Below are 24,775 nucleotides of genomic sequence, written 5' to 3' on the forward strand. Positions count from 1 at the left end.
TGTACAGTCTCCAGTGTTCCGTGCTAGGGCCGCTCTTTCTGACACGGCACCGTGCCATCCGCCTGACCGTGCAGACACCGGGTTTGCATTTCGATGCGCCTCTGTGCCTAAATGCTGCTGGAGCATCCGGCATACCCCAGTCAACTTTGCGTCACGCAAGCATTCCTCTCCACATCAAATTTTATTAACGGTAAATAATTATGAAGTAAAGACACATTCACTACACCTGACATGCCATTTATGCTCGTGATAGTTAAATAAAATATGTTATATTATATGATTCCTTTATTTTATCCATTTGGTCCAGTTGGGCTTTGGTAGATGATTGAGTCGATAATTTATTATGTTGGTGCTACTGCCCGGTAATTTATAATTAATGCGTAAAGAAATATATATTTTTTAGTTTGTTTATGATAGAAACGCAAAAAAAAAAACGTGATTAATTTAGGTAATACGAGTAGGCTACTGTATCGTTCAAATGATATAACAATTTTCTTACAATGTTGAATAATATTTATTTATATTTATATTATTTTAAGAATGTTAAAATACTTAGTAAAATAATTATTTTCTGTCATCATTAAAAAAATTTTAAAAATTAAGTTTTTTTTGGGTATGCCTCCTTTATCTGAATCAGCCACTGCTTTTAATTAATTGTCACTGGTGATAGATAGCACGTTTTCTGCCAGTGTCAAGTGTATTTACAAGTCTATTGCGGGAAACATATATTTAAAAAAAACTTAAAATTCAAGTCAGTACCTATGTTTCACTGATTAATATGGTTAAAAATATAATTAGTAGGGGAAGGCGGGGCAAGATGGGGTGGTTAAGGGATTTCGTAATATATTTAATAAATTATTTAGCAGAATATGTTTTATTATGTATACATGTTAACATTGTCTTGTTTTCTTTCAAACACATTGGTCAAAATGCTTATAACTTTTTACATTAACGAAAAAATTTCGTTTTCTCAGAGAGTGGCAAATGCCCCATCTTACCCCGACCCCCGGGGTAAGATGGGGTGGTTGTTGGGGTAAGATGGGGTATGAGTAAAAAGTTTTAAATGTGAAAGGTTTACATGTAATAATTAAAGTTTCAACATAATAATGAGTTATTATACATAATTACATAAAAACATTAGGTATTATCGCTCACAAGAACTTTAAAAGTACCTATTAAGTTTGAAACCTTAAAGCAATAAAGTTTTGAAACAAACCATTGCCATTAAACACACGCTTATAAGAAAGATTTTCATTTTCTTGCTAATAAAGTTTAGATTTTACTAAAGTGAACCATTTAGTTTTGCTTACAATGTTCACAGACAAAACTGATTTCATCATCTTCATCTTCCTCTCCGGCACATGAGCAGTGTGCCCATCTGTAGCAGTGTCTACATGACACCCATCCTTCATTAGACTGAGTATAAAAGTAGCCGCAGTACAAACATTCTGTATCACAGTTTCCTTCACTGTCTGAGCTATCCACATCCTTTTCCGATGAAACATTTTTAGATTTTATTTTTCCTGCTCTTCTCTTGGCCTTAATCCCCTTACACTTTTTTGGCAAATTTTTCTTCAGTTTTTTGTCAGATAGTGTTTTCTTCTGTACTGTCTCATTTTGCAGTTTGCCCTTCCCTGAAAGTTTGTCTTCGAGTTCTCTTTTATAAGGAGAACTTGTAATTATCGCTGTTTTGCCTTTTCGACATGCTACCTTCCTAACGTTTCTTTTTCCTACATGAGGAATGGGCAATATTCGATCTGGAGAAGTGGTGAAAACACTCATCTTCCCTGAGTCACTGAGGATGGAGTCGTCTTGGTGGCTCGAAGGCACAAGATGATGTGAACATCCAGGTTCGTTGTTGACTTGAGACGTACCAGGGTCAGCTGTTGTTGCCTCGCTGAGTGCACATTCATTACTGACAGTAGGATAGGTGTGGTCAGTAGTGTTTGATGCATGAAAAGCTGAGTCAGGAAAAATATCTGAATCAAAAGGATAAATTCCTGTCGCCTTGAAGCTGTTTATGGCATTGCTCATTGTTGCAGCTCTAATGAAGGCTTTTCCTAGAATCTCAGCAATCTGAAACATAGTGACCGCCTTTCCTGGGTGCGATCTTAACCAGTTTGTTGTCTCTTCGTCATAATATGTGCTAAGAGGTTTCATAACTCCAACATCAAGGGGTTGTTGTCTGTGGGTGCAGTGAGGTGGAAAACACATTATAACCACCCCACATTCTCTGGCTTTATCGAGAATGTTTAAGTTTTGAACATGAGTTGAATGCCCATCCAGCAGGAGGAGAACTGGACGTTCCTTTGATGCACCTTAAAACTGCACAAAACTCTCAAACCAACTTTCAAAAATATCTTTCTGCATCCAGCCAGAAATGTGGCACTGCGCCCACATTCCAGGAGAGCAACCGTTTAGCGGTTCGGACTTCATCCTTTGCCTTGGGTACACCAGCATGGGTGGCATAAATGTGCCGGCAGCATTCATGCATAATTCAACAGAAACTGTTTTCCCTCTGTCAGCTGAAGTCAATGCTCCAACCTGCTTTTTTCCTCTAGTAGCAATAATTTTAGATGTCGATTTGGGAACAGCTGAAATTCCAGTCTCGTCACAATTGTAAATTCGGTCTGGTGTAAAGCTGTAGCTGTCATAAAGTTCTCCCAGCAACTTATAAAACTGCGAAATATTTTCTTTGTTGAATGCTGTAGCACGAGCTATCGATGTAGGCTCGGGCTTCCGAATCGACAGATCAGGATTCCTTCTCAAAAAACCGGCCAGCCAATCTGCACCTGCTTCCTGCTTTTCTTTATTAAAATTATGTTTCTTATTATTTTTTTCAGCTAGCTGAAAAGCCAATTTTTTCAAATCATTTGTTCTGAGACCAAATAGCCGACTTTCCATGTGCTTTACATAAGCTGCCAGCTCCTTTTCTTCGTCCATGGTAAATACGGTGGTCATGGGACCTAACTTTTCTCTCACGCTTTCCACATCTGTCATCTCATTCTTCTCATTTTCTGTTCGATGTTTTCGTACCTTACGTTCCAGTGTGGTTTGTGGAACATCGAATATTGAAGCAGCCTTGTAGTAACCCATTCTTCCGCTCAGAACTTCATTCACTGCTTTCATCATAGAATCATCTGACCAAGCTCCTCTGTTACTGGTCCGTTTATAACAGCGAACCATTTCTGGAAAATAAAAATAAATACATTCAATTCACTGGAAAATTCCGAGTTTATAAACAGAACTATGAACATTTAAAGAGATACATTTCTTATTAATCTACTTTTGAATTTTGGATGATTTACATGTAATAATTAAATTTAAAACACAATAATCAGTTACGATATGTAATTACATACATTGTCGGAAGACTAAAAACATAAAAAAAATGCTTGCATGGATTTTAAAATTATAAATTTAGAAACCAATGAACAATTAAAATTTCAAATATACCTAAACATTATAAAAGAACAATAGTTTGTAATAAAAACCCTCATTTTCATATTAATAAAGTTTCATTTACAAGAGTGATCCATTTAGTGTCACGCGCAATGTTCACAAACAAAATTTATCTTCAGGATTAATTTTTTATTTATGTAGGTCAATACTGGGGTAAGACGGGGTACCTCCCCATCTTACCCCGGGCATTCGTCCCCGTCTTGCCCCAAACCACGCCTTATAGGTTATACCGACTTAGATTAGTACCAACGAACGATAAAATTATAGTAAATACTGCATTTAAATCCATAAAAGGAGCACTATTGATGGTATGATAAATTTTATTTAGATATATTAAAGCAACTTACCGTTGGATGATAGTAAAATGCTGAAAATTACATCAACGTCGGCGAATAATGCAAACTTGTATGTGTGTCATGAACAACTGAAAAGAAAATGGCTCCAACGCTGGTATTGCTCTCTACGATTACTTTGATTTAGTTCCAACTGTCACCGCTAGATTGCAACAGCTGGCAGGTTTGGAAGTGCCACTACCCCGTCTTACCCCATATCCCCATCTTGCCCCGCCTTCCCCTAACACTTCTTCCTAAAACTATTTATTTGGAAAAAAATAGGGTGTTTTGAGTAAAATTAATTGATTGACCAAAGGAAAACAAGATTCAACAATTTGCGTTTTATTTTTTCAATCCATCTTTATTCATGGCGCAGAATTTAAAATTAAGTGGCTACTTTATTTGTGTTTTTCAGGCGATTTGGCAAACACTAAGACTTGAATATAGTACCCTAAATTACCAACTACACAATAACACCAAACTATGCATACAATCAAAAACGAAATGTTATGTGCGTGTGTAAAATGGCGTGAATCCTTGGGATTCACTAGAATGGTGGGGGGAGGGGGAGGCATTGCGGCCCAGTGGTTTCGCACGTGGGTATAGCCGACACAAGTCAGCTCACTAGGTGGTCCAGGCCCATATGCATGCTGCCAGCGGAGAACTACAAAAATTTAGAAAGGTTTTCCTTAAAACATATATCTGGAGTTATTAGCACGTTTATGATCCACGACTCACAGTTACAATTACCTCCACAGTAAGGGGATGGTTGATTCCATAATGGGGGGAAGGCACCTCTGCATCCCCCTGATCAATGCCCGTGTGTGTGTGTGTGTGTGTGTGTGTGTATATATATATATATATATATATACTAGCAGACCCGACAGACATTGTCCTGTACACACGTCGTTAATTCGAAAATTTCAAACATTCTTCAATAAGCTGTAACAATCTGGACTGTTTTGATGAAAATTATTATTCAAGAGTTATTTTAATATCTAACTTCATTACATGTACACTTATACAAATTCGACCGATCGGTAGCATGTGAGTATATACTGTGTGTGTAAGTATGCATATACTGTATGAGTGAAGTGAAATGTAGAAGCTGTGTTAACTAAAAAGATGCATCTATTACCACACTCCACGGATGAAATTTGTAGACTGGATAGTAGCAGCCACTGTCTATGATTATTGACACGGATATTTCTAGGCGTCACCGAAAATTTTAAGTGAATGAAATGACTGATTACAGGTTGGGATATTATCCTTGGAGTGTGGCAATAACAGCATCGTAAATACAAACTTTAACTTGTTTTAAGTAAAGGTAAATAATCTTATAATGAAACTATTTTATAACATTTATTTATTAATTTACAAAAACTTAATTTATCTTAATGCTATTGGATGTACAATATTTTTAGTTAATCCTTGAGGTGTATAAACAAACAAATTCGATGGTTTTCCAACTCTGGAACACGCAACATATAATTGACCGTTAGAAAAACACGGATTTTCTAAATCTAAGCCACAAATTGTCATGGTTTGGCCTTGTGACTTATTTATAGTCATAGCATATGCCAAGCGGATTGGAAATTGTAAACATTTGAATGGTATAAGTGAATCTGAAGGAATCATTGGCATCCGTGGTAGAAGTACAACCTCACCTTGAAATTTTCCACTCAAAATAATAGCTTCAAGAATGTTGCCCATGATTTTTTTTATAACTAATCGCGTCCCATTACATAATTTCGGAGCATTCAAATTTCGAAGCAAAATTATAGGTGAACCAACCTTCAGTCGCAAATTATGTGGTGGCATTCCAGGTAAATCTAATGAATTTAAAAATTCTACAGGATAGTTAACAACTTCATCAGGATCAACAACAGTGTCGATCGATATAAATGTAGTTTCATTACCAGGCAGAAATTGCTGTATTTTGAAATTGATGGCATCAACATCTAAATTTTTCGCAGCTAAAATTGCTCGCTCTCGTAGCCATCCATGATTAGTACAATTATTTCTCAAATTTGGAAAGATACTGTTTATTAACTCATCTTTGGTAGCCACCATGTTGCAAAAATTCTCTGGAAGTCGAATATATTGTGTATCTTCATACAATTCAATTTTACCATTGCCAATATCCAAAAATTGTTCAGAGAATCTTGACGCTAATGGATCATTTTGAAGTTGAACGCGCATATTAATAGTAAGGCATAATTTTCTGACACTTCGCCATGGATAAGATTCTTTTAAACATGCGTTTATTTCGTCTGCATATGTCGCGCGTGGAATGACTGATAATGTTTGTCTGAAATCACCAGACAGCAACAATAGAGCACCACCGAAAAGCCTAGTATTATCCTTGATATCTTTCAGGGACCTGTCGAGAGCTTCAAGCGAATGCTTGTGGGCCATGGTACATTCATCCCAGATAATAATTTTGCATTTTCTCAAAACTTGTGCCATGCCTGAATGCTTCTTTATGTTACACATTGCTTCGGGATTTGTGTGAACATTCAAAGGTAATTTAAGCGCTGAATGCGCCGTCCGTCCACCATCAAGTAACGTTGCTGCGATTCCTGATGAAGCAATAGCCAATGCAATATTATTTTGTGATCGGATGCGCGCAAGTATCAATGAAATGAGGAATGTTTTACCAGTACCACCTGGTGCATCCAAAAAAAAGAATCCACCTTGTTGCGCTGCAATTGATACATTAATTTGATCATATACATTTCGTTGCTCAGCAGTGAGCAATTGTTCATTATTGGCAACAAAAGTAGCCAAAGAAGTTCTATCGAAGTGGTGTTCCCGTTGAACATCGCTGTTGATGGTATATACTGCTGGGCGGTTCGGCGCTGGCATGCCGAAATGGATGAGCGGCATATTCGAAATAAGAATACAAATATGCTCAATAATTATTAATGACTCATTATATATTTCTGCGGAGAATTCGATATTTTGATTTTGATTAGTAATTCTAATCCGATGTAAAATATCCTCACTCATTGAGTCTTTATATTTGTCCCACAAAGCAGATGCTTCAGACGGAAAACACATTGTCAATATTATTGAAAATAATTGAGGAATTTGTTGTGGAGATGAGCTCAGTGCTGCATCTGCAAGTGTGAGATCCCAATGGTTATCATCCTCCAATAAATGTAACTCACGACACGCATCAAAGAAAGTGTCGTATAAAGTACCATTGACTTTTCGCAAATATCGGAAAGATGTTGGTCCAGGAACGTTAACCAATAACAAACGCAAAAAAAAAAAAACATTCGCGTTGCTTAGGATGAACTGTATATATTCGACCTAAAGTATTTGTCATAAATATGTCGGTGAATCCTGGGACTGGAATGCCTCGTTTCCGTGGCTCCCAATTTTTTGATTGTTTATTCCACGTAAAAAATTTAGGAACATCAGTATACATTAATGTCCTTGCGAATTGACCAAAACATCTTGTCGGCAACAAAGGTTGAAAAATTCAGTAAGAGTTGTTTTTGGAGCCGTTAAAGCTTGTTGTAGTGCAGTCTGTTCTGTAAAGTAAACACGCTGTCCGTTTTCAAGATGCACAGCCAAATGTATAACAGCAGGATCCCTTTCATGTATAGGAAACGTAAAAATGCGCCAAATAGCTTCGTTACTGCTTATGTATCGACCCATTTGATAACGTGTAATTTCGTCATTGTCATTTACATTTTGAACAGCGAATACAGCTTGATCACTGCCCTTGTGAACATACTTACAAATGTATTTTATAGATTTCACTGAACTGCATAGTTCAACGTTTATGTTCGCTTTATAGGTTTTTCACAGCAATGGTGAATATGGAACTACCCAGCGATTATCAATATCTACTGTCACACCGTTTGACAGACGCAATTCATATGATTGACCGCCATTGTCTACGTCTCTACGCCGGTAAGATGGATAACCGTCAATATTGGTGATAGTATCAGATTGGCATGGTTTTGGAAAACGTTTCGTACATTTTCCATTGTCCATACATGGTGACATCATGTTTAGAGTACCACATGGACCATGGATCATATTAGTAGTTACAATGTCAAACAATTCTTGATCAACATTCGGATCTGGAATTTCGGCTGAAATAATTTTGTCGATTTCTTCTGGGCGTACTTTAACCACCAACCAAATCAAAATATGCGCATGAGGTAAACCTCGTTTTTGCCATTCAACAGAGTAAAGCCAACAATGTGTTTCACCAAATACCGAGTGATGTGTAATCAAATTCATCAAAGATTTTAATTTTTGTTTAAAAACACGTGTAGTGATATCATGGCGATGCATCGATGTTTGACCTAGCAACAACAAACTTTGAATTTCATCCCAGTTTGGATTACACGTAAATGTGATAAAAAGATCTGGTCGGCCATATGCACGTACGTAAGTCATGGCGTCTTGAATATACTCTTGCATATGACGCGGACTACCAATGTATGATGATGGGAGAATATATGCGCTACCGATGTTGTTGATGTTACCGATGTTGTTGATGTCATTAGATGCATCTTCGTTACCAATAACGGCGTCACGCAAATGAATGTACTCCTCAGCACGAAGTTTTGTTTGATTAAATTTTATATATCGTAATCTCTCACTTTCGATTTTTACGTACATATCGACAATATACTGATGAAATAGCTGTCTGCATCGGAGAATGGTATTGTCTTCATTAGCACGAATCATCAATCGATATGCGTAGAAGTTCATAGCACTAACTTTCTTGATCAGTTCTTCACCTGCAAATAAATATATATATATGAGAGATACAGAAATTATTTGAAAAAAAATCTGTAAGATAGTCTATAAGTTGTACCTGTAGTTGGATTCCTTTGTTTAATACTTAAATGGTATCCATCTTCTCCTTCCCAAAATATCAACGGATACTGCAATGCATCGTAAGAACGATGATTGTCTTGAATTATTTGCATCGTATTATCTCTGCGTTGAATGCAAATGTCCCGACGTTCACATGGGTCACCAGCCATAACAACGGCAACTTCATTAATAGTTGGAACATTATATGTGCCTGCGTGCTCTCCGTAGGGCACTTTGTCTGCTTTAATAATAATGGCGTAGTTGTCGTTTTGCAGTCTGCTAGAAAAAGTCTTGAACAATTGCAACAACTGGTTATGGTTTTGCAAAAACGTTTCCAAAATGTCCACAATTTCTCGTTCCTCCATCTGCTCTATATAGTTGTAAACGCAGCGTGTGTGTGATTGTTGCTCCTCATTGCCCATAAAATAAATTTGTAAAAATTTTGTATCGGCATCAGGCATTGGGAGCAATGAACCAATTTGGTGGTACACTTGACCTTTAATTTTGAATGTAGATTCGAAATTACGACCATCTTCATTATGAACAATTTTTGTTGCTCCAAATGATGTCATTTGGAAGCATGAATTGAATTTACGAATTTTTCGCAAAAACAATTTCGATTGAGATGTGGTGCCAGCTAAAAGTGTTTTTAAAGGTTGTGGCGGTGGATTTAGCGATGGCAGTGAAATTTTTCCAGATGCGCAACATAAACCAGCTGTTTCACCTTTGTACTTGAAAGCATGACAATGTTGACACTTTTTGTCCATACTACCAATCGAGATTAATGCATGTGACGAATAGTTGATTTCAGGATCATATTCAAACGCAAGGCGATTGAGTGATGCTCTTGTCAATGCTCGATCATTTTGCATCCGGCGTTGGTTACGTTCTCTATGTGCATCCGTCGCTTGTTGACGTGCCTCTCGTTGTCTTACTGCATTAGCACGAATACGTCGAGTGCGTTGTACTGAATTTTCATTCGCACGTGTAGATGCAACTTGATCTCTCAGATTTGCATTATCCGCCGAGTGTTCTTCATCTGTTCTATTTATTCGACGATCATGGACCAATTGCGCGTTCGGAGTACGTCGACCAATATTTCTGGCTCTTCCTCGAAGACGTGGCATTTTTCTGAAAAAAAAAAAAAATACTGTAAAATAATACGCAACGAATGTGAGTTTTTTTTATTGAGAATGAAATTTTAATTAATTAACAAAAAAGATTTATTGTAACAAATTTTAGATAAAAAACATGTAATTTTATTTTTTTGCTTGATAACTTTTAAAATGAATAATTTTTTCCAAAGTAAATAATTTTTAATAGAATTTTTTTCAAATTTTTTATAGTTTTATTTTAAATAGTTTTTTATTTAAAAAATGAATAATTTTTATTAAAATGATTGAAAAAATTCGTTATGGAATCAATAAACTACACAAATAATTTTTATATTAGGGTGGTTGTTAACAAATTTATACGAAATAAACTCAAGTAATCCACAACGAATATGAGTTATTTATTGTAATAAATTTTTTAATTATCACCGAAAACGATTTAAAGTATGTAATTTTTAATAGAATTTTTTCTAATTTTTAAATAATTATTTTTATTTAAAACATGAATAAAAAAAACCATTTAAAAAATTTATTATGAAATTAATGAGCTACACAAATAAATTTTTAGGTTAGGTTGGTTGTTATAAAACTCACGTTATAAAATTCTAATTTTTATTAAAAACAATTGAAAAATATGTTATGAAGTCAATAAACTACCAAATAATTATTAAGTTATGTTGGTTGTTATAAAACTCACATTATAAAATTCTAATTTTTATTAAAAACAATTGAAAAATATGTTATGAAGTCAATAAGCTACCAAATAATTTTTAGGTTAGGTTGGTTGTTATAAAACTCACGTGTAAATTTGATAAAAAAATTATACAAAATATATACTTACTTCGATTCCACCCTAAATTCGCAAAAAGTATCGTTTTTTAGGAACACTTCAAAACTCTTCAAACATCAATTTATATTCATAGTTAATATTTTAATTAGCACACGACTTAAACGAACACAATAATAACACAAAATTTCAAATATTTTTCTCAATTTGATCGCAGCACCAACTGTCGGTACAAACTGAAATTAAAATAGAATAATATTTAATATTTGATGCTGCGATGGTAGCGCAGTCTACCGGATCGAATGTAAAACATTCCAAAATTAACAACTACTTATAAATGAAAAATAAGTTAAATAAACATTTTCTAATTTTTATTCAAAACAATTGAAAAATATGTTATAAAGTCAATAATTTTGAAAATGAATAATTTTTTCAAAGTATGTAATTTTTAATAGAATTTTTTTCTAATTTTTTAATATTATTTTTATTTAAAACATGAATAATAAAAACAATTTAAAAAATTTATTATGAAATTAATGAGCTACACAAATAAATTTTTAGGTTAGGTTGGTTGTTATAAAACTCACGTGTATTTATATTTATACAAAATTTATACAAAATATAAACTTACTTCGATTCCACCCTAAATTCGCAAAAAGTATCGTTTTTTAGCAACACTTCAAAACTCTTCAAACATCAGTTTATATTTATAGTTAATATTTTAATTAGCACACGACTTAAACGAACACAATAATAACACAAAATTTCAAATATTTTTCTCAATTTGATCGCAGCACCAACTGTCGGGACAAACTGAAATTAAAATAGAATAATATTTAATATTTGATGCTGCGATGGTAGCGCAGTCTACCGGATCGAATGTAAAACATTCCAAAAATAACAACTACTTATAAATGAAAAATTAGTTAAATAAACATTTTCTAATTTTTATTCAAAACAATTGAAAAATATGTTATAAAGTCAATAATTTTGAAAATGAATAATTTTTTCAAAGTATGTAATTTTTAATAGAATTTTTTTCTAATTTTTTAATAATTATTTCTATTTAAAACATGAATAATAAAAACAATTTAAAAAATTTATTATGAAATTAATGAGCTACACAAATAAATTTTTAGGTTAGGTTGGGTTGGTTGTTATAAAACTCACGTTATAAAATTCTAATTTTTATTAAAAACAATTGAAAAATATGTTATGAAGTCAATAAACTACCAAATAATTATTAAGTTATGTTGGTTGTTATAAAACTCACATTATAAAATTCTAATTTTTATTAAAAACAATTGAAAAATATGTTATGAAGTCAATAAGCTACCAAATAATTTTTAGGTTAGGTTGGTTGTTATGAAACTCACGTGTAAATTTGATAAAAAATTATCTTTTTGCTTGATAACTTTTAAAATGAATAATTTTTTCCAAAGTAAATAATTTTAATAGAATTTTTTTTTCAAAATTTTTCATAGTTTTATTTTAAATAGTTTTTATTATTTAAAAAATGAATAATTTTTATTAAAAATGATTGAAAAAATTCGTTATGGAATCAATAAATTACACAAATAATTTTATAGAGAAATGACACACACTCACTATTTGTGTGGCTATGAAACATGATTTTTTTCTGCAATTTAAATTGTAATATACAAAAAGGGTATTGAAAATTGAAACAAATATGGCGACACTATAAACTGTCAGGATCTTTATTTTTTTCTTACTCTCTACTTAGTTCCTTACAATAGCAAAACTTAATGGCTTCTAATAATGCGTTGCAATTTTTGCTTATAAAGCGTTTTTTTTTAGTTTTTCTTAACTCAGAATCGAGATAAAATATCCAATTGTGAATCTAAACCATCCTCGAATACCCGTGAACTCACACACAAAATTTCATCAAAATCGGTCCAGCCGTCTAGGAGGAGTTCAGTGACATACACACGCACACAAGAAATATATATATAAAGATATATATATATATATGTCCATATACAGGTAAAAGTTAGAAACTAGAAAGTAGGCATCGTAAAGTAACTACTTTTGGTGTCAAAAATTTTTTTAATAGTCTGACGCCGACCGCCAATGCTCCTCTATGTCGCATAGACCGCTATGCCTCATCAACGTCTCCTAGAAGCGTGTGCACCGAACACGCCCGTGCGCGCAGCTAAGTGTAGTGCGTGCGTCGAGGCGATCGCCGTGCAACGAGTGCTGCGCCGGCGGAAGGATCCGGCCGGGTGTGGCATATCCTTCCGCCGCACTACAACAAATTGTTATAATTATGTTTTTCCACAGGATTTTATTAAACATTATTTTTCATTAATTAATAATTCAGTCTTTGCAAAACCATGTTTCACCGTGCGATTTGTCCCGAACCTGGCCGGTTCAGTTTCCTGCGAAATTCACACGTTTCCGCGGGAGGGCTGGCGGGGGAGGGGGGTCGCGCGCGGCGACACAGGCAGTGTCCTTTCGGAGAGCTCAACCAGGCCGGCAGCCTGCGCGCAACGCGGAACCTTCAACCTTTGCATTCACCGACATGTAGTTTTCCATAGTGTAATTTCTTTTCAACCTTTTGTACAGTTCCGCGGTTGGCCTAAATTTACCATGAGGTACTTAACTTAATTCAATCAGTGCTCCGAGATGAGTGTTCCACGTCATACGTAAGTACTGTGGGGAGAGTATGTGGTTTTACGTCGGCGCTTCACGCCCAACCTAGCCTACAGGCTACTTAGTTTTGGCCCGCACGGGGCAGCCAGCAGGCGACACGTGCCATCAAACTTAATAACGATTCAGTCCCTGGGACATACCTAGACACCACGTAGAGTCGCCCGAGACACGGGCCTACGTGCTGCTAGCCCAGTTTATCAAGTGTAATATGTTAGTGGAATAGTTGTTCACCTAAGTGTAATTCGTCATGTCAGGGCTTATGTATCACCGTCGTACGGCAGTGCGCCACCAAACTTAATAACGATTCAGTCCCTGGGACACACCTAGACACCACGTAGAGTCGCCGGAGACACGGGCCTATGTGTTGCTAGCCCAGTTTATCCAGAGCTAGGTATTAGTGTAGTGTATTGTGCTTCAAAATATCGTGTGCCATGTCAGAGTGTCTTTTGTAACTTTCGCGTCACGTATACGAGTCTGCCCCTCACGCGCATAAGAATCGTGAGCCGCCACTGAGGAAGTGAGCTGCGCGTGTGACTAGTCGCGTCGGGCAAACCGTTACGGCCAGAACGGGCAGCACCATGTATTGGGCTGTGCTGTATTAAATTCACCAACTATCTGAAGAAGTTTTGTGTTATTATTCAGGCGTCCCGAGTGGCCTCAACAGCTCGGGGGGCCCTACTGCGTTGACCCCTACCTCTAGCCACAAGGCCGAACCCTCCCTGAGAACACGAACCTAACAAAATCACGTCTAAATAGTCAGAGGTAGCGGGGACGGCGTCAAATTGGCGCCCGACTAGTGTGGCTTTCATTTTCTAAAAATTAATTTCCAAATTTTGTTTCAAATTTTTCAAATTTTTTCTCAAATTTTTCAAATTTTGTGCTTCAAATTAGTGTACCAGTAAGGGCTCGCGTAGGAATTTAGGAATCGCGCGGAAACGGACGCGATGCGCAGACAGCGAAAGGAGCGGGCACCTGGCGATAGGCGCGCGTCGAGTTACACGCCAGACGCGCATCAAGTTACGCGCCAGGCGCGATAACGGCTGTGGGAGCGGAAGACCGCGCGCCTCACACAGGGATCGGGTGGTGCAGCTGCGCAGCTGCTACTTGCCGAACATGAACATGAGCATGAACATGAGCCGTGACGAAGCGGCGAGCATGCATAGTGGAGCAACGTCACAAGTCACCATTGGTCACTAGAAATGAACGACTTCCAGGAGGCCTACGAGGCATGGGCAAGCGAGGGCTACCCATGTCCAGGGGACAACTGGGAGTACGAAGAACAGGACGAATGGAAGGAGGACGACACCACAGCGGACACCGAGGGGCCGGACGTAATCCGGACACCGCTACGACAGCACATAACGCAGCCCGCATCGCCGCTGCCACATGCGGCCAACCACCACGCCGCGGTAACAGCCATGACGCCGCCCGCGTCACTGACAACCCAGACGTCCGTCCTCAACAGGACGCCGCCTCCGACGCCGCCCCCGCCATATAGGGTGGTGACGACCTCACCGCAGATGGAAGACGTCACACCCGTCCAACCACTGTGGTACGAATGGCACGTGGAGACCCGGTGGACACGTCAGGCCGACGCAGACACGTCGCCCCCTCCGCCTCCGCCGCCGCCCCCGCCATATGGGGTGGTGACGTCATCACCGCAGATGGAGGAGGCCACACCCATCCAGCCACTGTGGTACAATTGGCACGCGGAGACCTGGTGGACACGTCAGGCCGACCCAAACACACCACCTCCAGCACCACCGACGCCGCCCCCAGCCGCTGAGAAAGCGACAGGCGCGGCCGTGCACACCGACACAGCCACAGGGAGATGCAGCCTGGCAGGCAGCCAGGTCGCCAATCACACGCAGCGTCACTGCGGATCCACCACGCCACCTCCAGCACCACCGACGACGCCGCCTCCAGCCACTGGGAGAGTGACTGGCACGGCCGCACGTCTCAACGCTGCCACATCGCGACCCAGTCCGGGAGACAACCAGGTTGCCGACGACATACCACAATGCACTGGGGGCATGTCACCTCCGCCCACCGCGCACGTCAAAGTGGTCGTGTCACCTCTGCCCACCATGCACGTCACAGAGGGCGTGTCACCGCCCGCCGCGCACGTCACAGGGGGCGTGTCACATCCGCCTGCCGCGCACGTCACAGGGGGCGTGTCACCGCCCGCCACGCACATCAAAGGGGGCGTGTCACATCCGCCCGCCGCGCACGTCACAGGGGGCGCGCCACCACTACGTGCGCCACTGTGGGTGCGTCACCTGCGCATGTCATGCGTGCCGCTGAAGCCGCCGCGCCGCCTCCGCACGTCAAGCGCGAAGCTGAAGGGGCAGCGCCGCCTCCGCACGTCATGCGCGCCTCTGAAGGCGCCGCGTCGCCGTCGCCTGCCACGTGCGCCGCCATGGGAGCGCCGCCGCCTGCCGCTGAAGGCGCCGCGTCGCCGTCGCCTGCCACGTGCGCCGCCATGGGAGCGCCGCCGCCTGCCGCTGAAGGCGCCGCGCCGCCGCCGCCTGCCATGTGCGCCGCCATGGGAGCGCCGCCGCCCGCCGCTGAAGACGCCGCCGCCGCCCACCTCGGCCGCCGATGACGCTGACCTACAGGTACCCGACGCCGCCCAATGGACAGCCGCCCCGGGTGTACCAGGTCAGTGTGCCGGCGTATCTTTAAGTGTGTGTGTGTGTGTAGCGAGGCGTTGATGCACATAGCGGTCTCAGAGAAGGGGGGGCATTTGACGCCGACCGCCAATGCTCCTCTATGTCGCATAGACCGCTATGCCTCATCAACGTCTCCTAGAAGCGTGTGCACCGAACGCGCCCGTGCGCGCAGCTAAGTGTAGTGCGTGCGTCGAGGCGATCGCCGTGCAACGAGTGCTGCGCCGGCGGAAGGATCCGGCCGGGTGTGGCATATCCTTCCGCCGCACTACAACAAATTGTTATAATTATGTTTTTCCACAGGATTTTATTAAACATTATTTTTCATTAATTAATAATTCAGTCTTTGCAAAACCATGTTTCACCGTGCGATTAGTCCCGAACCTGGCCGGTTCAGTTTCCCGCGAAATTCACACATTTCCGCGGGAGGGCTGGCGGGGGAGGGGGGTCGCGCGCGGCGACACAGGCAGTGTCCTTTCGGAGAGCTCAACCAGGCCGGCAGCCTGCGCGCAACGCGGAACCTTCAACCTTTGCATTCACCGACATGTAGTTTTCCATAGTGTAATTTCTTTTCAACCTTTTGTACAGTTCCGCGGTTGGCCTAAATTTACCATGAGGTACTTAACTTAATTCAATCAGTGCTCCGAGATGAGTGTTCCACGTCATACGTAAGTACTGTGGGGAGAGTATGTGGTTTTACGTCGGCGCTTCACGCCCAACCTAGCCTACAGGCTACTTAGTTTTGGCCCGCACGGGGCAGCCAGCAGGCGACACGTGCCATCAAACTTAATAACGATTCAGTCCCTGGGACATACCTAGACACCACGTAGAGTCGCCGGAGACACGGGCCTACGTGCTGCTAGCCCAGTTTATCAAGTGTAATATGTTAGTGGAATAGTTGTTCGCCTAAGTGTAATTCGTCATGTCAGGGCTTATGTATCACCGTCGTACGGCAGTGCGCCACCAAACTTAATAACGATTCAGTCCCTGGGACACACCTAGACACCACGTAGAGTCGCCGGAGACACGGGCCTACGTGTTGCTAGCCCAGTTTATCCAGAGCTAGGTATTAGTGTAGTGTATTGTGCTTCAAAATATCGTGTGCCATGTCAGAGTGTCTTTTGTAACTTTCGCGTCACGTATACGAGTCTGCTCCTCACGCGCATAAGAATCGTGAGCCGCCACTGAGGAAGTGAGCTGCGCGTGTGACTAGTCGCGTCGGGCAAACCGTTACGGCCAGAACGGGCAGCACCATGTATTGGGCTGTGCTGTATTAAATTCACCAACTATCTGAAGAAGTTTTGTGTTATTATTCAGGCGTCCCGAGTGGCCTCAACAGCTCGGGGGGCCCTACTGCGTTGACCCCTACCTCTAGCCACAAGGCCGAACCCTCCCTGAGAACACGAACCTAACAAAATCACGTCTAAATAGTCAGAGGTAGCGGGGACGGCGTCAAATTGGCGCCCGACTAGTGTGGCTTTCATTTTCTAAAAATTAATTTCCAAATTTTGTTTCAAATTTTTCAAATTTTTTCTCAAATTTTTCAAATTTTGTGCTTCAAATTAGTGTACCAGTAAGGGCTCGCGTAGGAATTTAGGAATCGCGCGGAAACGGACGCGACGCACAGACAGCCAAAGGAGCGGGCACCTGGCGATAGGCGCGCGTCGAGTTACACGCCAGACGCGCATCAAGTTACGCGCCAGGCGCGATAACGGCTGTGGGAGCGGAAGTCCGCGCGCCTCACACAGGGATCGGGTGGTGCAGCTGCGCAGCTGCTACTTGCCGAACATGAACATGAGCATGTACATGAGCCGTGATGAAGCGGCGAGCATGCATAGTGGAGCAACGTCACAAGTCACCATTGGTCACTAGAAATGAACGACTTCCAGGAGGCCTACGAGGCATGGGCAAGCGAGGGCTACCCATGCCCAGGGGACAACTGGGAGTACGAAGAACAGGACGAATGGAAGGAGGACGACACCGCAGCGGACACCGAGGGGCCGGACGTAATCCGGACACCGCTACGACAGCACATAACGCAGCCCGCATCGCCGCTGCCACACGCGGCCAACCACCACGCCGCGGTAACAGCCATGACGCCGCCCGCGTCACTGACAACCCAGACGTCCGTCCTCAACAGGACGCCGCCTCCGACGCCGCCCCCGCCATATGGGGTGGTGACGACCTCACCGCAAATGGAAGACGTCACACCCGTCCAACCACTGTGGTACGATTGGCACGCGGAGACCCGGTGGACACGTCAGGCCGACGCAGACACGTCGCCCCCTCCGCCTCCGCCGCCGCCCCCGCCATATGGGGTGGTGACGACATCACCGCAGATGGAGGAGGCCACACCCATCCAGCCACTGTGGTACAATTGGCACGCGGAGACCGTGTGGACACGTCAGGCCGACCCAAACACACCACCTCCAGCACCACCGACGCCGCCCCCAGCCGCTGAGAAAGCGACAGGCGCGGCCGTGCACACCGACACAGCCACAGGGAGATGCAGACTGGCAGGCAGCCAGGTCGCCGATCACACGCAGCGTCACTGCGGATCCACCACGCCACCTCCAGCACCACCGACGACGCCGCCTCCAGCCACTGGGAGAGTGACTGGCACGGCCGCACGTCTCAACGCGGCCACATCGCGACCCAGTCCGGGAGACAACCAGGTTGCCGACGACATACCACAATGCACTGGGGGCATGTCACCTCCGCCCACCGCGCACGTCAAAGTGGTCGTGTCACCTCCGCCCACCACGCACGTCACAGAGGGCGTGTCACTTCCGCCCGCCGCGCACGTCACAGGGGGCGTGTCACCGCCCGCCGCGCTCGTCACAGGGGGCGTGTCACATCCACCCACCACGCACGTCACAGAGGGCGTGTCATTTCCGCCCGCCGCGCACGTCACAGGGGGCGTGTCACATCCGCCCACCACGCACGTCACAGGGGGCGTGTCACATCCGCCCACCACGCACGTCACAGAGGGCGTGTCACTTCCGCCCACCACGCACGTCACAGAGGGCGTGTCACTTCCGCCCGCCGCGCACGTCACAGGGGGCGTGTCACCGCCGCCCGCCGCGCACGTCACAGGGGGCGTGTTACATCCGCCCGCTGTGCATGTCACAGGGGGCGTGTCACATCCGCCCGCCGCGCACGTCACAGGGGGCGTGTCACCGCCCGCCGCGCACGTCACAGGGGGCGTGTCACCGCCCGCCGCGCACGTCACAGGGGGCGTGTCACATCCGCCCGCCGCGCACGTCACAGGGGGCGTGTCACCGCCCGCCGCGCACGTCACAGGGGGCATGTCACATCCGCCCGCCGCGCACGTCACAGGGGGCGTGTCACATCCGCCCGCCGCGCACGTCACAGGGGGCGTATCACCGCCCGCCGCGTACGTCACAGGGGGCGTGTCACATCCGCCCGCCGCGCACATCACAGGGGGCATGTCACCGCCCGCCGCGCACGTCACAGGGGGCGTGTCACATCCGCCTGCCGCGCACGTCACAGGGGGCGCGCCACCGCTACACGCGCCACTGTGGGTGCGTCACCTGCGCATGTCATGCGTGCCGCTGAAGCCAACCGCGCCGCCTCCGCACGTCAAGCGCGAAGCTGAAGGGGCAGCGCCGCCTCCACACGTCATGCGCGCCGCTGAAGGCGCCGCGTCGCCGTCGCCTGCCACGTGCGCCGCCATGGGAGCGCCGCCGCCTGCCGCTGAAGGCGCCGCGTCGCCGTCGCCTGCCACGTGCGCCGCCATGGGACCGCCGCCGCCTGCCGCTGAAGGCGCCGCGCCGCCGCCGCCTGCCACGTGCGCCGCCATGGGAGCGCCGCCGCCTGCCGCTGAAGGCGCTTTACGCCGCCGCCGCCCACCTCGGCCGCCGATGACGCTGACCCACAGGTACCCGACGCCGCCCAATGGACAGCCGCCCCGGGTGTACCAGGTCAGTGTGCCGGCGTATCTTTAAGTGTGTGTGTGTGTGTAGCGAGGCGTTGATGCACATAGCGGTCTCAGAGAAGGGGGGGCATTTGACGCCGACCGCCAATGCTCCTCTATGTCGCATAGACCGCTATGCCTCATCAACGTCTCCTAGAAGCGTGTGCACCGAACGCGCCCGTGCGCGCAGCTAAGTGTAGTGCGTGCGTCGAGGCGATCGCCGTGCAACGAGTGCTGCGCCGGCGGAAGGATCCGGCCGGGTGTGGCATATCCTTCCGCCGCACTACAACAAATTGTTATAATTATGTTTTTCCACAGGATTTTATTAAACATTATTTTTCATTAATTAATAATTCAGTCTTTGCAAAACCATGTTTCACCGTGCGATTTGTCCCGAACCTGGCCGGTTCAGTTTCCCGCGAAATTCACACGTTTCCCGGGAGGGCTGGCGGGGGAGGGGGGTCGCGCGCGGCGACACAGGCAGTGTCCTTTCGGAGAGCTCAACCAGGCCGGCAGCCTGCGCGCAACGCGGAACCTTCAACCTTTGCATTCACCGACATGTAGTTTTCCATAGTGTAATTTCTTTTCAACCTTTTGTACAGTTCCGCGGTTGGCCTAAATTTATCATGAGGTACTTAACTTAATTCAATCAGTGCTCCGAGATGAGTGTTCCACGTCATACGTAAGTACTGTGGGGAGAGTATGTGGTTTTACGTCGGCGCTTCACGCCCAACCTAGCCTACAGGCTACTTAGTTTTGGCCCGCACGGGGCAGCCAGCAGGCGACACGTGCCATCAAACTTAATAACGATTCAGTCCCTGGGACATACCTAGACACCACGTAGAGTCGCCGGAGACACGGGCCTAAGTGCTGCTAGCCCAGTTTATCAAGTGTAATATGTTAGTGGAATAGTTGTTCGCCTAAGTGTAATTCGTCATGTCAGGGCTTATGTATCACCGTCGTACGGCAGTGCGCCACCAAACTTAATAACGATTCAGTCCCTGGGACATACCTAGACACCACGTAGAGTCGCCGGAGACACGGGCCTACGTGTTGCTAGCCCAGTTTATCCAGAGCTAGGTATTAGTGTAGTGTATTGTGCTTCAAAATATCGTGTGCCATGTCAGAGTGTCTTTTGTAACTTTCGCGTCACGTATACGAGTCTGCCCCTCACGCGCATAAGAATCGTGAGCCGCCACTGAGGAAGTGAAGCTGCGCGTGTGACTAGTCGCGTCGGGCAAACCGTTACGGCCAGAACGGGCAGCACCATGTATTGGGCTGTGCTGTATTAAATTCACCAACTATCTGAAGAAGTTTTGTGTTATTATTCAGGCGTCCCGAGTGGCCTCAACAGCTCGGGGGGCCCTACTGCGTTGACCCCTACCTCTAGCCACAAGGCCGAACCCTCCCTGAGAACACGAACCTAACAAAATCACGTCTAAATAGTCAGAGGTAGCGGGGACGGCGTCAAGTCATGCTTTATTAAAATATAATGAATGCCTTTATTCATCAAGTAAACCATTTTCCCTTTATGAAATAAAAGTATTTTAAATCTTGTAGCTTAAGCACTTTAATCTAAGCGTTTTTTTATCTTATGATATTTAGTAATTATTTAATTACTAATTGCTAACTTGAAATAATTACCTTTTCCCAATCCCTCTTTAAATATGAGTTGCAATAAATATAAATTAAAAGTGTATTTTATTTAAATTTTATCATTCATACGGGACCATGTTTATATCAAGCCTTTGAAACATAATTTTATATTTTTATTATAAAAAATTTGTTATTTTAACTTTTAGTAAACATATTTTTGTAAATATAATAGTTTTGAAATGTGTTCTCAATAAAAACGATTTAAATAAACATAAGCTTGTGCCCACGAACACTTACACAATCTGATATATTCCCAAAAATATTTATTACATCTAATATATATTTTTTTGTTTGTTAGTAAATTAATAATTATAATATGTAACTTAAAAAAGTTTGATCTTTTTACCATAATAAGATTAAATTATTTATAACTATCTCGTTTACTGATTTTGAATGATTTCGTAATTTCCTTAATTTTTCAAAATGGTTCCAATAAAAACGAATTCGAGTGAAAATTGGTGACTAACCCATAACTCATGGGAATCACAAGTTTAAGTCAGGGTAATAAAGTAGGTAATAGCTTTTGCGGTAAATAAAATCAATATTATAGCAATAGCGTTTTGCCTTACCGCGTCACAACAAAAAATATTTGCTGTAATATATAGGGGTTATGTATTTGTAGTGAATTGTTTGTATTTTAAGTCATTTCAAGAAATTTTTAATGCCAGCTAGTTACTACTTATTTATTTTAATATTTTTTAACAAGGCGTATACTTTTGTAATTGAGTGCTACGGTATGCTTTCAAAACTATTCATGGAAATGGTTTCGATACATGTTTTGACAATGAAAATAAATTTGAGCACTTTTGTCTTAAACTTAGAACAGCATTGGTATTTCTCAAGCTACTTATACTGCAATCTAACTCACCACAGTATATATACATATATGTGTGTGTGTGTGTGTGTGTGTAAATGTTCGTTCGAAATCTTAACCCTCCGAAAATTCTTCACCGACTGTTTTGAAATTTTGATACAACGTTGCATTCAAATGCGCGTGTGTTTTTATATTCCTATTTCACACTTGCTAAATGGTTAAAAGATAGATAAAAATATAGATAGGTAAAAATATATATAAATGAATATTTGTGTATCGTCTTCTGTTTTGTAAAGATAAAATATAGATAGGAAGATATAGACATATATAGATATATATAGAAGTATAGAGATTGAGATATAAACATTAATACATAGGTATATAGAGTAATATAGTTAAATAAAGAGAGATATGGATATATAGAGATATAGAGAGAGTTTTTTACATAGATAAATACTGTGATATTTATGTATAGAGGGTCATATATAGATAGAGATGGAGATTCTTTGTATGTGTCAAACCAATTTCAAAAAAATTGAAAGAGGCATAGCAACGCATGCTGGGCATTAGCTAGTTTATAATAAATCCGTATCCCTGATGAGTTTATTATAATTTCATAGAGTTCCCAAGATTCTATTCAACTACACATGGTTTATAGTGTATTTTGACTACTAATAACCGTGTTAAGGAAATTTATATTTTGAATAACTATATTTAATATATTTAGGTTAGATGTATATTTGACAATGAGCTCGTCAGGTATGTGCTCGCTCAGTTCTGATTTGTAATTGCTACCGACAAGAGCATTACTGACCTTATAGTTGATCATGGTTTCTCTATTTCAACTTTTATCTATTTACTAGTAGTCAAATTGTATCACAAGTCCTGTGCTGCAGTTTATATATCATGAACAAATATTAAGAATGTATAATCATAAATTATTTTGATTCCAATGTTTTTTGTGTTTGTACACATTATTTTAATTAATTAATAAAAGTACCATATTTTAGGCTTCTGCGAGCAGAAGATTTTCACTTCGAGTCGAGCTCGAGCGAGTTTGCTAAAATACTCGTGAGTATCGAGTCGAGTTCGAGTTTTTTTTTTTCAGTTTATTGCACATAAATTTACTGTGATGGAGTAATAAAATGTGAGAACTTTTGAGAAAAATATGGAAATAAAAAAAGAAACCATTATCATTGTTAGCCTACTAAATAGATAGACCTACATTAGAGGTCTGCGAGCCTAAGAATTTTACTTTGAGCCAAGCTCGAGCGAGCCTACTTGAAAGTTCTCGAAGCTTGAGCTTTTGTGATACAGTTACACTTTTGGGAAATTATTTTTACCTTAAACTTAGTAGGTATAATGTTTGAATAAAGTATTAAAATGAAGTGGGCTTATTAATTTTGGGTAACTATTTACAGAGTGCTTTTATAATTTGCACTGCTAGGAAAAAAAAACATGTTTTCCATTGAATCTAACCTGTTTCCATTGGTTCATTAGTAACTGATATCATCCAACTAACATAACCACAGTTTACAAGTACGTATATGTTTGTGTAAATGTAACATAACTTTGGAATAATTTCATCCTTGTCAATTTTTCTGGAGTCCTTACTGAGCTTCAACTAACTGAACACCAAAAATCATGTTGTTTGAAAAGTACATTCACATTGTTTCAACATTTCCACTTTTCGGCACAAAAATTCTGAGAGAGATTGTCATAGAGTATTAAATTCTGTTCTTCAATCTATCATGCAGAAAAATAATTTGTTCTGCACGTTCAGGAGTTAAATTAGCTCTACGATTGGAGATGGTGTTTACAGCAGATGAGAAGCATCTCTCTCTGGCAACCTGTGTGGCTGGAATGCTTTAGTAAAATTGTTGGTAAATATGTAGAGTCGCGGTATATGCGGAAAAAAAATGCTAAAATTCCGAAAATACTTTTATTCTATGCTCTTTCACTTCCTCTTTTCAAATCAACCGGCGGAGATAAGAAATTCCAAATACTTTAGATTATCGAATTTTTTAATTTTCATCACAATACCTGGGTATTCATGCGGCGATCACCATTGTTTCTGGTTTACGAGTATCTATTATGTTTCTTATTGGACAATTTTGTCACGTGACAGTTCCGTGATTGGCCAGTATTCAAATGAACCAATACGTGATTATTTATTTATTTATTAATCCGTCGGAGGTATCGCGACGTAGGTGAACGACTACATCATTTCCTTCTAATGGCAAAGGAAATGTACCCGCCTCCAACTTAGGTGGGTTTTTAACGTTTCTAATTTTAAAGTCTTATTTTTTATTTGGATATTGTCCGGGTTTGTTAGGTCAGGTCAGTTACATTATAAATACTTTAAAACTAAAGAACCATTGAAATTAATTCACATTATTTTTTATGTCCGCTTAGTTTGAAAGTATTAATAATGTAACTGACCTGACCTAATCGACCATTTTATTTATTACGCATTCACGAACAC

The 24,775-nt window shown here is 42.1% G+C and overlaps 1 protein-coding gene across 4 annotated transcripts in view; it reads left to right on the forward strand.

Moving 5' to 3' along the window:
* LOC134531676 (uncharacterized) overlaps positions 1–24,775 on the forward strand; it is a 337,254-nt gene that overhangs the window by 271,887 nt on the left and 40,592 nt on the right. The window contains exon 1 of one of the 4 annotated variants that reach the window (XM_063367474.1): positions 21,751–21,989. The exons of 2 other annotated variants lie outside the window; for them this stretch is intronic. Coding sequence is in view for 1 of the 2 variants with exons in the window: in XM_063367473.1 (XP_063223543.1) it covers positions 21,953–21,985 (33 nt within the window). In the remaining variant the exon portion in view is untranslated. Of the gene's footprint in view, positions 1–21,750; positions 21,990–24,775 lie in introns of those variants that run through there. One more of the 4 variants, XM_063367473.1, reaches the window with a different exon arrangement.

The sequence above is a fragment of the Bacillus rossius genome, chromosome 5 (assembly GCF_032445375.1).
Source record: "Bacillus rossius redtenbacheri isolate Brsri chromosome 5, Brsri_v3, whole genome shotgun sequence".
Lineage (NCBI taxonomy): Eukaryota > Metazoa > Arthropoda > Insecta > Phasmatodea > Bacillidae > Bacillus > Bacillus rossius.